The 13,511-nt window shown below is 38.6% G+C and overlaps 1 protein-coding gene across 1 annotated transcript; it reads right to left on the bottom strand.

Moving 5' to 3' along the window:
• Nucleotides 1-826: 826 nt before the first annotated feature.
• Nucleotides 827-13,105, bottom strand: LOC146473743 (COP9 signalosome complex subunit 7b-like). The gene is made up of 11 exons (XM_085117772.1): nt 13,038-13,105; nt 12,558-12,740; nt 11,174-11,353; nt 10,540-10,615; nt 9,794-9,882; nt 8,036-8,095; nt 7,251-7,316; nt 6,233-6,309; nt 4,009-4,114; nt 2,885-3,018; nt 827-2,032 (listed from the first exon to the last, which is right to left on the bottom strand). Exons 3-11 carry the CDS (start codon nt 11,345-11,347, stop codon nt 1,987-1,989), a joined length of 828 nt encoding a protein of 275 aa, XP_084973898.1. The 5' UTR covers nt 11,348-11,353; nt 12,558-12,740; nt 13,038-13,105; the 3' UTR covers nt 827-1,986.
• Nucleotides 13,106-13,511: the final 406 nt, after the last annotated feature.

The following is a 13,511-nucleotide window of genomic DNA, read 5'->3' as shown; positions in this document are numbered from 1 at the left end:
CAGATTATATCTGGGGGAGCTTTTTTAAAGTTACTATTGACCAATGAAAACATTTCGAAACATAGTGCAAGACAAAGTAAACTTTCTTTGAATACTCCTTGAAAAGTCGGTTTTTTTGTGCTTGAATACTCTTTGAATACTCCTTGAATGTCATGTCCAAAAACCAGCACGGACTATGAAGTTTGTGCGGTTTGTGTCATTGCGGGTACAGCAGATCGTAGTATGGTTATTGAAATCCGGAAAGAAATCCGGGGTTTAACAACGCGTTTTGTTTTTTGTTTTCTAACTGGAAAAAATGCGATTATTGTAAGACTTTTAGACTTGCTGTTGTTTAATTCTCTCTTGAGATTTCATAGAATTCAGTAGACCTTGCCAAGATTTACTTTTCCCGCAAAGTCATGATACATTTTCGTTGGGATGCATCGTCTGAAGAATATTGCTGCGCGTTGCACTTGAAAAAGGAGACACCTTCAACGAATCTGAAAGGGGATCGAAGGAGTGAAGTAGAGGGCCGCAAACGTATTGTTTTCTGTGGACCCCTCTCGTTAGGGTCTGTCGCTATAAACCGCGCATGGTCCCAAGAGGAGGAGAATCGTGACGTTTCCCCATCCTCTAACGCCTTTATTGAGAAAGTTTTGCAGTTATCCAAAAAAATCTGTTTTCCCAGTATCTCGTATCCCCATTTTTCCAGATAGGTATTTGTCCAAGACTATGAGTAGTGAATAAATAAACTCGTCGTATCGTTAAACTCAACTATATAGTCAGAGTATTGTAAGATGGCGACGCATTACTGACCGTTCTCAAAAAATAAATGTCCAACGCCAGCTAGTCTTATGAAGCATTTACTCAACTTTTATTTACACTGTCACCTCAAACAACTAATGAAGGCATTTCGAAGAGGCCTTATTCCCTCTAGAAGGTGAGGATAGGGCGAAATGACCGAGCCGAGTGGGAAGAAGGAAGGTAGACTCTTGTCTTTTCCCACTCTCTCTTTCCGCTCGCTAGCCCATCTTTTTCGCCCTATCACCCACCCGCTCTCAGGCCAGCAAGCTAAGTGTTTCTCGGTCTATTACAAAACCCGCCGGCAACTTGAAAATAGCTTATCACTTCACTACGTATTTGATGACTTGAAAGGTGAGATGATGCCAATGGAAGCTGTATCTACCCAATCATTGCCAATGGTCCGGGGGCCTGTTCTCGGAATTCTCGATAAAATACCACGCCCGAAAACTAAATTTTGTACACATGGTGAATTTTGTTAACAGAGATTCCATACGTATTGTTTTTGAAAGGTAAATTTTAAAATATTGTAATTCTGCGAGACACGTTGGGTAAATTACGCTTAAAATTACGAACATCTGAGGGCAAAACGGATTAGTTATAGAGACTTGCGAGAAACGAGCCCCGCGTCGGACCAAAATACCTTGGCAAACGAAAAAGCACAATAAACGATAAAAGCAGAAAAACGCGGGAAAACTTGCATCTGCGGGACGGTGCAGGTGCCAAACGCGGGAAAATTTGCAATCGGTGCCAAGCAAGGGAAAACATACAACTGGTGTCAAGCCCGGGAAAACATGCAACTGGTGCCAAACGCGAAAAAACATGAGTCTGTTACAAAAGAAAAGACCAGTACAGAATTGGTTCATATTCCCGCGCTTGGTACAAGTTCCTCCTGTTTGGTACCTATGCGGTCGCACGTTTAGCCATCAAGATCTGATTGGCTCATTGAGTTATACTACCTTCACTCTGATTGGTCAAATGCGGTTAGATGTAGTTGTTCAGCAATGGCTCAGAAATGTTCGTCCCACTTTAAAACTGTTCGGAAAAGTACGATATCAGAAACTCGGCCTCGCAACAGACTGCTTGACGCAAATTTCAAGAGCACTGTTCACAGCATTAAGAGTCGCCAAAAATCGGTACGCAGGCGTCAATTACGAAGAAATACAAACAAGTCTATCTAGAGTCACTGTTTCTTTTCATTTTCAGTCATCTGCGAACTTGGGTGCCAAAGACTTTGCCACTTCCGCGCAACCTGAAAAGCAAAAACAAAAACTGAAGTCGACGTACGAACGATTTTACATCACTTGGAGAAACATGGCGCGAAGTACAGCGTGCAAATCCCAAGGACAATATGAAAGTCTCATGCGACACATCGGTAACATTTGGTTCCAGCGGGTTAAGTTTCTAATTTTGGTCTTGCGGCCTACGTAACTGGCAGTATTGGTCAAGTGAAAGCATTTTTTTGGCACAGCTAAGGAAAACATTTGGCGCGCGTGAGGGCAAGTTATGGCGGGGAGCGAAGGCAAATTTCTGGTACAGTTAAGGCAAACTTTTGGCGCTAGCCAAGGCAAACGTTTAGCGCGCGGGAAGGCAAGTTTTGGCGAAGAGCGAGGGCAAATTTTTGGTACAGCTAAGGCGAACTTTTGGCACTAGCCAAGGCAAACGTTTAGCGCTTGTGAAGGCAAGTTTTGGCAAGAAGTAAACGAAAATTGTTGGTAGAGCTAAGGTAAACTTTTGGCGCGCTTGAAGCCGGGCAAGTTTTGGTAAGAAGCGGACGAAAATTCTTGGAACAGCTAAGGCAAACGTTTGTTGCTAACCAAGGCAAATGTTTGGCGTATGTGAAGGCAAGTTTTGGCGAGGAGCGAAGGCAAATTTTTGGTGCGCCCGAAGGCAAAGGTTTGGTGCACAAATAAGCGAAGTTTTGGGCGGACTCGGCTCTGTTTGCAACTCATGTCTAATCTGCGTCTACTTCCAATTCATTTTGACCACCTGTTCCCCGCTATCGCAGGTTCACCAACACAACCTTTCGTCTGTCCCATTTCTTTTCCTTAGTAGGGAGTCGGGTTATAAATTCAAAATATATGGGAGAGAGAGATGAACTCACCCTTTAGTTTTGGTGGTGGTAGTAGCTTTCTGTTGATACTGTTGACTGTGGTAAGGTGCTGGCATTCCTGTTACCGGTGCATTGTCCAGGTCTGATTGAGAGGATGCCTTGATGGCTTTTTTCAGATTTTCAACCTTCGAAAGAAATTGTTGGTAGCTTTACAAAGACTTTCAAAAAGACTAAACAAGATAAACTGACGTTTGTTTATTGCCAGTTTCTCTGGTTTCTGAAAGCATAAAACAAGTCAGTCCCGCGGTCAATGAAAAATAAAAATTAAGTGAGTATGAAAGCTAGTCGATGAACGAACAGTTTGTAAGACATATTAGCGCTCCCGCAGTCCTGCGATCCCGTGGTTGATGAATAATTAAGATTAACTGGTTAGGGTGCACTTTGTGTAAAGTGTATATTTCGTGGTCATATGCTCAAAAAACGAGGCAGTCATATTGACTAATTTACAGTTTGGTTTGACAGCACGAACCGCTTTTTGCTGTTGCTTCTTTATTGCTTGAACGTTTGATGACTGCGTGACTGCGGGAGCGGGGTTTTAAGTTGAATGTCAAATGGGCCGGGTATTCTGAGGTCTATAGCCAAGAAAAGTTTTAAAAGTCAATTTTGCCTTCACAAATGTTCCCCGTCGGAGGTTTCAATCGGGTAACCAGAATGAAGGGTAATCTTCTAACCCACTGAGCAATAATATTAGGGACTTAAAGAAACCACGACGGCAAAGCCGACGAAAACGTCGCTTGAAAATATAAGTTCGCGTTACTTGAACTTCTTCGCGATTATTCCAATTCGTTCAACTTGTACAATGTGGCTGAACTATCCAGTAACAGAACAGGAGGGAACGGCGTTCAAGTTGAGACAGAGGTTAAAAAAAATCACCGTCATGTGCTTTCTTACTCCATAAAACCTTCAATTTAGCGGTTGTTTTACGTTGCTGTTTGGCCGAGTACAGCGAATACGTGTACCGAACTTTATAACACACGTGCAGGGCCTTTGTTTTTTCTCATTATATCCTTTTGTTTTGTGACGTTCTCGTTACTGTCGCCGTAGTAGCTTCTTAAACTCCCTATTTTTGGTGAGTGGTGTAGTTCTACAAGCACTGGAAAATTTCTAGAAGTTACCTCAGCTTCCACTTGACTCTTCTGTTTTTGCTTCTTGTCTTTGTGTGCATTCGCTCTCTGTATTTGTTTCTCTATGCTACGAAGAACAGATTCACAGCCGTCACACCTGTAAAAAAAGGGAGGACTTCAACAAGAGACTATGAGGTAAGAGAGCGAATCCTTGCGCCCCATGATAATTATTTTCAATCTTGTTTTAGTTCACGCCATGCTATTTTGGGAAATTATAATCCGCCATTGAGTTTAAAATTAAATGACGTCACTCTAACTGACCAATAAGATGTCGACATTAAAATAGCAACGCAAACAAAAATAGATTGAAAAAAATTTTCATAGGAAGAGGGGCATGTATGGGGGATTCGCTCTCTTACCTCATAGTCTCTTGACTTCAATAACTCATCCAACAACTTTTACGAAAATCTCTCAGATAATTCGTGTTTTTTCATTTGTCCACGGCTAGGACGAAAAAGAGCACTTGTAACTGTTGTAAATTCCGGGAGGTTCAGCGCTCAGACTTTAAGTAAGAAGTCGTTCAGTTATTGCTTATCTCTTGCTCTTTAAAAGGCGCTTGTGACATAAGGAAATTTTATAACAGCTGGGTGACTTGAAACTATCCTTACGAGATGGATATCCTTTATGATTAAAATTTGGATCACTGCAATTCCAGCGATTTGATTGGCTTAGTGGCCATGATATATGAGCCATTATATCATGCCCCAGAAAAAGCGAACGTTATATTGTCTTCTGGTAATTCTTGCAAAGCGAAATCGGCAAGATCAAGCAATAGTTCTTGATTGTTTTTAATAAAACAATAATTCTTATTCCACTGACGCTTGTTGGATATGAGATGATTATAGCCAACTTGGCGCAAAGCACCTCGTCGGCTATCTATCATCTCATATCCAACGCGCGCTCGTAGGATAATTGTCAAGTCATGGACGAGGAAAGATACATGTATAGTGCTGCGGGTAAAATGTCCAAGGAGACAGGGCCCGCCGCGGGTTCTTCAAAACCCGTTTAAGTTGATCCTGGATTAACGTGAACTTTGATTTGAGTCTAATGACTAATTAATAAAGATTCTTCCAAAACTTTTTTGGCCCTCAGTTTTGATTTAGACTATTCTTTAACATTAGTTTAAAATAAGCTTTCAAAACCACTTTAAACGAGCAATATGAAAACCTCGGTTAACTTTTAATCGTGGATTAGCTTTAAACGCCTCTCGAACAACCGGCTCCACATGTCTGACCAATTTTGTGCTATATTAACTGTCCTATTTAGCTTGAAGTTCTAGAAAGGCAGCTACCTGCTAAGCAAGATAACTACAGTCGAACCTGTATATAACGGCCCTGTATTAAGCGGCCACCCTCTATTAAGCGGCCAGTTTTTAAAGTGCCGATTGCTTGCTCATACAAACGTTGTATTTGTTACCTGTATTAGGCGGCCACCCTGTGGCAGTCCTATGTTTGTCTTTCTTTGTTATTTTTACCTGTATTAAGCGGCCACCCTTGAATGGAAACTAAGCCATATGTCATTTTATGCGGTATTTTATTGTGTTTAAAATGCGATCCAGCATCACTATAAAGAAATAACATGAACAAAGCTACTGTAAGCTGATACTCGGCCGTTAAATATATTTAACGCTTTTCAGATGTCCGCAATGTGCTGAAGTCCAGTACCATATATCACGAACGCTCAAAAAAAGTTTGTTTTGAATATGTTTCACTCTTTAGCAAGAAATTTCTCTTTAATTAACTTGTTCTTCAGCCATGTGACATTGAACATTGAGCGTAACAACTATGAAATGACGGAATGATATATTTTGTTGTGAACTGTAAGTCATAGAAATAGAGCACTGTATACTGTAGGAGAGTAGAGGACAATTTATTGCATAGTACTTTTACACAATGTTACGTATATTATAACGTTAAGTTACAAATTGGCACTGAACTTTGTTTAAAGTATTGATCACTTGAAAGAGTGTTGATTGTCCTATTGTTTCCTAGCATGAAGTGTTTTTGTATGATACGCCATTAAAATTGACATTAAACCACGCCCAGTGAGTATTTTTAGTGATCCTGTATTAAGCGGTCACCTGTATTAAGCGGCCAGTTACTCAAGTCCCGAGGGTGGCCGTTATATACAGGTTCAACTGTAATTCCCTGCTCCCGTAAGATATGCAGGTAACAGCTATGATGTGCAGTTCACAAAGGCAGTTTAGGATACGTACCAGTCTTGTAAAACTTCTGTGACTCTGTCTACTGTTTCTGGTGTGATGTCCCTACCAATGGCAAAATCTACCTCTAGCTGTAAAACGAAAAAAAGGCAAAAAAAGTAAAGAAACCACTTAAAAATTTTTGCCCCTTCTTCTTGAGTTTTCCCTCACTGGGTGACAGTGTGTATTTCTGTTGAGTTTTGTTTGGTTCATTTGCATTGGCTATGTTCAATGTGATTGGGTGTATGGCTCTAAATTTTTTCAGTGACTCAACAGTCCTGAGCATTGCTGATTTTTACTGCAATTTAAATTGTTGTGCAGGGTCCACAATAAGCTTTTACAAAATCCACTTTGCAGTTATTAATAAAACTTTGACCCATTCCGTCATCAGTCCCACATCAGCTAGATATCCCCAACCAAACACAGCTTTGGCGTGGAAAAACGCTTTTTTTCTTTTTCTTTTATTTCTTTTCTTTATTTCTTTATTGATACGATAAAACAAAACATAGTATAAAAGTTGGGGACATGGAACAAGTTGCCTGGAGTTGCTAAAATATTTACTGTTTTGGATCGGCATACAAACTCCCCGATAATAATTATTAATTTCAAGTTCTATGTCCAACAGCTCCATTACCAGCCGCTGTTCGGGAAATGAGCTAGTCGGCGGAAATCAAGCCTACTGTTAGATCATTATTGCTGAAATTGACAGAAAGGTATTTAGCCCTGCAGAGCACCCATACAGAAGATAGGGTTCTTAACATGTGCATTTCACCGTGTGTCCATCCATACAAGTTTGTTGTTTTTTGTTTGTCTTTGGCAATTATCATAAACAATGTGTAGTACCAGAAAATATCCATACCTCCACCATGGGGGGATTTTCTTAAAGACCCCCTACCCTACCCCTATGGAAATTCCGATTTAGTGTCATACTTCTCTCTAGATTTTTGGCCTTAGAGGACAGCACTCTTCCCTTCCCCCCCCCCCCCCCAAAAAAAAAAAAAACAAAACAACAAAAACAAAAACAAAAACACACCTGTTTATTTTTCTGATCTAACTTCCCATGGATAATATCAGCATAAATAGCATCAATGATTAAATCCTGAAATAAAGAAAGGACAACAGTGAAAAAAACAGAAGGAGAGAGCTGATGAAGAGACATTATACTGCATGTAAGAGCAACTGCATTCTGAAATTGAGAAATCATGGGGTCAGCCAGTGAGACATTTCTAGTAGGAATTCCCTTTCTACACCGTGTTGAGACAGGCATCTAAACTTAGGCAAACCCTTATATTGTGTTACTGGCCTCAAGCTGTGTCTGTTTGTCATGGCATGTGGAAAGTGCACTGTCTAGCATCCAATCTGCATCGCTGCTTTCAAAAGGCTACTTCTCTGGGATTTGCTAAGAACTATCAAATTTTATTGCTACTCTTGTGAGGTTGTCACTTTAGGAACTTTATGGTACCTGCGTCAATGTAAAGCCAAACAAACAAACAAAAAATGCAGAAGGTTTTATGGTTCAAAGAGAATGTTACAAACTCAAACTGGATGGAGGTTGCACATTCTTCCTATTGAAAGAAGCAGTGGAAAAGTAAATAGGAAATTCTCCCAACAAAGTACTTAAAACTGTAAAGGGACCATGCATTTGTGAGCTAATTTTACAAAATTGATGACAAACTTTTTTTGTTATAATTCTATGTAGCTAATAAGGTAATTAATGTACTGTACAGGGGAATTCACAGAAACAAGTCTGGTGAGTGGAAAGTTAAAAACGTTTGATTGAGATTAAGAAGAAAAGATTGCATTTTGGCAACAATTTACCTCTAGTTCTCTTAGATTCTTAATATCCAGTTCTTGTAATAGCAAGCTGTAAGGTATGAACTGTTTAAAAAAACAACAACAAACAAACACCTCAAGACAAAATTTCTGAACAAATACATGTATACTGTACTGAAAAATTCCCAGTCTCCCATTTCCAGGAGCTCAGTTATGTCCAGAAATGCACCTAACCCTGAATTTGGGTACTTCATATAAAACAAGCCTTTTTGTCGTTTTCATATGACTTCATGTTTGACAGAATTATTTGTGTTTCAGCAAGAATTAAGGTTAGGGGACACCTTGTGATGTCTGCCATACAGCTCATGAAAATCTCAGCGTGCATTTCTGGACATATCTCCAGGAGCTGACATGTATAAATATTACGGTGAAAATGTGGTCGTAATAACGGGGTGGCCAGATTTACGAGATTGTAAAACTAAGGAAATGACTAGAGTTTAAAATGATTCGTTCAGGGCACAAAAAAAGTCGTCATAACAACAAGGTGGTCGTAAGGCGGGGTTCCATTGTAATAATGGGGACTTTACGCAACCACGACGTCAAAGCCAACGAAAACGTCCCTTGAAAATACAAGTTGTGCTACTTGTACTATTTTGCGCTTATTCCAATTCGTTCAACCTCTAGAATGTGGCCGAACTATCCAATAACAGAACAGGTGGGAACGGTCTTCAAGTTAGCACAGCGAATAAAAATTTACTGTCATGTGCTCACGCTCTCCATACAACCTTGATTTTGGGCATTTCATGTTGTTGTTTGGCCGAAGATGGCGACGAAATGTATCAAAATTTGTAATGCACGTGCACAGCATTGTTTAGCTCATTAAGCCTTTTTTGTTGTTGACGTTTTCGTTGCCGTCGGCGTCATGTTTGCGTAAGGTCCCTAATATTACAAAACCAATCTCACAAGAAAGATAAGATATGACATTTTGTATTGGTGACCTAACTCACCACAAGTGTCCTAATAAATAAGTTGTTATACAGGGCTGCCACTCACCAGAATAAAGAAAAATTCTCAAACTTTACCCGACTATTCACTGACCACAAACCAGTTTTCGCCGACTACCAAAGACAAATCCTTAGGCAACAAAACCAGCAATAAAGCCGAAGAAATAAGCTCCTTTTCTTGTGTAAGTTTTGGATCAACATTACTCCTTTACCAACAAGGAAACTCGTTTGCAAACCCAGTGGCTAAACAAAAATTAAATCCCCAAACGTTTCACTGACGGTGGGTTAGTTAGGATTTGAGAATTTCCCTGACTTGACCCTGACCTTGAAAAAATGTTTTTTGCTGATCGTGGCAAACCCTGTTACAGCATCTGACAGTGATACAGAAAGTCACTGTGCTCATGACTTGGTAAACAAATTATGTACATCTTCATTATTTTATGGCCAAATGTGCAAGATATTGTTGGAATAATAATAATAATAATAATAATAATAATAATAATAATAATAATAATAATAATAGTGATAGTAATAATAATAACAACATATTTAGAGAAAATAACTATTGTTTCCTCATCCTGTTATATGAGGTTTAGAAATTAACAAAATTGGTTTTCTGGATCCACAAAATAAATTTAAAGCTTGTATGCTTAAATTTATTTTTGGATTCTGAAAGCTTATTTCACTTTCTGAATATTAACATTAATTAACATTTTACCAGAGGTAACAAGCAAAAGTCACCCCATAACAGGCTACTGAACATTAACTTTTGACTGGTACAAGTGCCTGAAAATCTAACCTTTGATTTGGCTGCTAAGGACACTATTGTAAGATGCCGTAGTTTCTTCAGTTGTGGAGGAGTGAGGGCTGGTAGTGAACTTACATTAGCTGCAAAAACCACACAGAGAAACGGTGACTTTTAGTAAGAGCAGTTAAATGTGATTTCTCAGAAAATTGAATTTGTGGAATAGGATGCAACGACATTTTTAATGTAACTAGAAGGAGAATTGAGTATTATAAACGACATCCTCTGACTTGCCCAAAAATAGCTCCATGTTGCAACCTGCGGACATACTTTTCAGTCATAATTTCTCCATACAAATCTCTCTAGCTTATTTTGCTCTCGTTTCTTCACTTTGCTTAGTAGTGGTTAATAAACTTTAATGAATCAATTCTAAGACAAATGAAATTCAAATAACAATACTTACTTAATAAACATTAAAAATAACAATAATTGTTATTTTTAATGTTACACCGTTTTATTTTCAAACCAAAAACATTAAATTTTAAACACAACAATATCGATCTTCCCATACTGCCAGGGTACCTTTTAAAGAGACTGATAACTTCGAAATGTCTGCCACAAGGAAATAAGCTCACTCAATGGATTTTTTCTTTTATTTTATTTTTTTAATAGACAAAGCAACACACTTATTAAATCACATGAGGGAAGATTATGAGAAATAAAACATTTTATTGGGCCAGGCATGTCCAATACAAAAAAGGAAATTTACTGTTTTATAGATATTTGACCACCTCTGTTACCTTTGTATTCAGCATATGTTCCAAATGCAAATATGTTCAAAAGATTCCAATGTGACGCATTTTCTGATTTTTCTAACTGCAAATATAATGTAAAAAATAATAACAATTATATTGCATTTCAGTACTCACCTTCCAGGGACGTCAAGGTTAAAATTCGATACCAAAATCAAATTAAGAAAAATTGAAAAGCACGTCAGAGCTGTCATTGAGAGCCGTAACCCGTAACAACTGTTATGGCTGAATTTCCTTGAATTAAGAACATTGATGTTTATAAGGGTGATATTGTCGGTTGTAGCCCTGTCAATTAACTCAGAAATCAACAAGGGGACTGTTACAGGTGTAAAGCTCAATGTAACATGTGGCCAAAAAATGCAATGACAGCCCTGCATTGAGGTTTAAATTAATTTTGGTTTTAAAGTGTTTTCAGACCAGTGCAATTTTTATTTTCATTTGTCTCAGATTCATTAACATAATCTTGAACAAAAAAACAACCCAGAATCATATTATAGTTAAACACATAATTCTGTATTCCAGTTATTTATAAATTTCTGACATAATATGTCCCAGTAAATATTAACTGTTTATTTAAAAATTCAACTTTAGAAGTAGTCCAGAATAAAGACCACAAACATACCTCTTTTACAGATGGCATTTCCATAAGCTCACCAAAAACATACACTCCAGGAGCCTCCAGTGTCTGGTTTATCAGAGCTACTACTCCAGCACCTCGCGCAGACTTAGCCAGCAATACATACTGCTCCAGGTTATGGCTGTGACTGAATCCAGTCTTGACTTCTTTCTCTGCCATGTCACCCTTATGAAACAAACAGAACAATATTTATGTTGTGCTGTACATTTGAACGTATGAGAGCATAACCATATGATGTCAGTAGTATTTTAGACCGATTTTATGTTCTTCTCAAAAGTGTCTAGATTTTTGCATACAGTATAGCCTTTAATTTTGTGAGAAAAAAATCATTCTGTGCTTATTACAGTAGTTTACACTTAAATTTCAAGGAAAATATTGAGTCAGGGAAATTTGGCAAAAGACTGTTATGCTCTCATCCCTTCATTTGTTTTTGCTGGTTCGAGATTTACAAACTAGCTTGATTTTTATAATTTTTCTTAGGTACCAGATCATGATAATATTAATGAGTCTGACCATAGCCAAAGGAAATAAAAAGAAAATTGGTTTCAAAAATTTACAAAAAGAAACCACAGTACTAACATTGCCAACAGTCTACAATGCAACCATTCAGTGAAATCACACCAAGGCAACAATTTTCTAGCCTGTGTACAGCCACCCCCTCCCCTCGGGAAAAATCAGGGATTACAGCTGCCCCCTCCCCTGCTGTACACGGGTTGCAATTTTTTCTTAACTTTATTAAAACCCCGAGTGTTGGTCCAGCCAACACCAACCTTCAAACACGTGACTTCCCGATCTGTGGTCTGGCGCTCTACAGTGACCAACCAGAGTGGAGTAGACCAGCTACTCATGAGGTTGAAAATGACTTAACCACAACAGGCAGGGCAGATGTTTTCAGTTTTAAATGATACATGTAGCTCAGAGAATTAACTCTGTAGTAGTATATGTTATTGTGTGTCTGGCCTTATGGTTCAGTCAGTAGAGTAACTGAAGTTATCAAATCTGGAGTGCCATGGGTTTCAATTCACACTAAGGTCAAAGATTTTTTCTTTTTTCTCCAACTTCCTTACTATGGCTAATGTTCAGTGGGAATTTCATGGGTTCATATAGCACAGAGTTAATTCTCTATTCAATCATTTGTGTCCTCTGTGCTAGCAGCACAACATTCAATTCATTTGTATTTTTCAGTTTTTGACAGACTAATTCCCGTGTGGAGTTAGGAAGTGGTAAAAATTTGACTCAAATGGTTGGGTAATTATGGTTGGCACATAATTAATGACTAATATATTAGTACTGCATGCACAAGCTTTATTAGTAACTCTATTATTGAAATGAGACAATTGACACATGAACTCCAAAAACAGTTGAATACCTCTAAGTCTTGGGCAATAACACAGGTAGAGTGTACTTGTCTCCTTTAAGAGACAGTCGTATATGTCTGGCCTCGATACAAGTATATTCAGGAAAGATGGCTAACTTTTCCGCTTACAATCCTTGAACAGCGGTCTGGCACGAAAACAGGAATTTTCAAGTCCAGCTTGACCTTCGTCTAGTTCTAAATAAAAAAAGATAACAAAATAAGACTGAATTTTAAAATCAAGCTTTCGTTCTAAGCCGAAGAATTGAAGAACGAAAGCTAAAAATCACAAGCTTAGTTGAACTCTGGGAGATCATGATCAACTAGACTGGGCATCAAGAAGGCTGTTTGATAGACAACGAATCAACATCACCTCCCGTTGATGCCATTTCCAGTAAAACTAGAACTATAACAGTTAATTAAGCCTGTAAAATAACTAACAGTTCACGATTACAAAGGAAAAAATAAAAATAAAAAACTTTCGATGAATCGTACCTTCTTGCAATTCACCATGGCTGCCTTCTAGGTACCAGACTCTTCGCTGAATTTTGGGATGCCACAGGTTGCCACAGGTATACCAGGGTTTTTGGTATGGCGGGCGGGGGAGAGAGCAAATTATTGTTCAAAATTTGAGCTAAAAAAACACTAAGAGCAAAAAAGTGCTCATCGAGAGAGCAAACGCTGTTTACATTTATTTTTAAAAACATCACGGTCAAAGAAGAAACAAGCAACAAGCTGAAGAAGAAACAAGCCGGGAGGGTTGCCCCTTATGCAGTAAAAATGTATTTTATTTTTTACTTGTGTTACGCATTTATCGCTTATTAATTTAGGTCAGGGTTTAGGTGTTCTTCATCTCCATACACATTTCCAGCTACGGATACCACATGAATAAAACGTGCCCGTTAGGCCGCTATGCCGGAAATTTAAATACTGGAAGGAACGTCAGTGCCGTCTAAAATGATGACGTAG

Source organism: Pavona decussata, unplaced genomic scaffold, assembly GCF_977016875.1.
Source record: "Pavona decussata unplaced genomic scaffold, jaPavDecu1.1 SCAFFOLD_92, whole genome shotgun sequence".
In the NCBI taxonomy this organism is placed as follows: Eukaryota; Metazoa; Cnidaria; class Anthozoa; order Scleractinia; family Agariciidae; genus Pavona; species Pavona decussata.
Note: the sequence above shows the minus strand (reverse complement) of the source record. Positions and strands in the feature narration are given on the sequence as shown.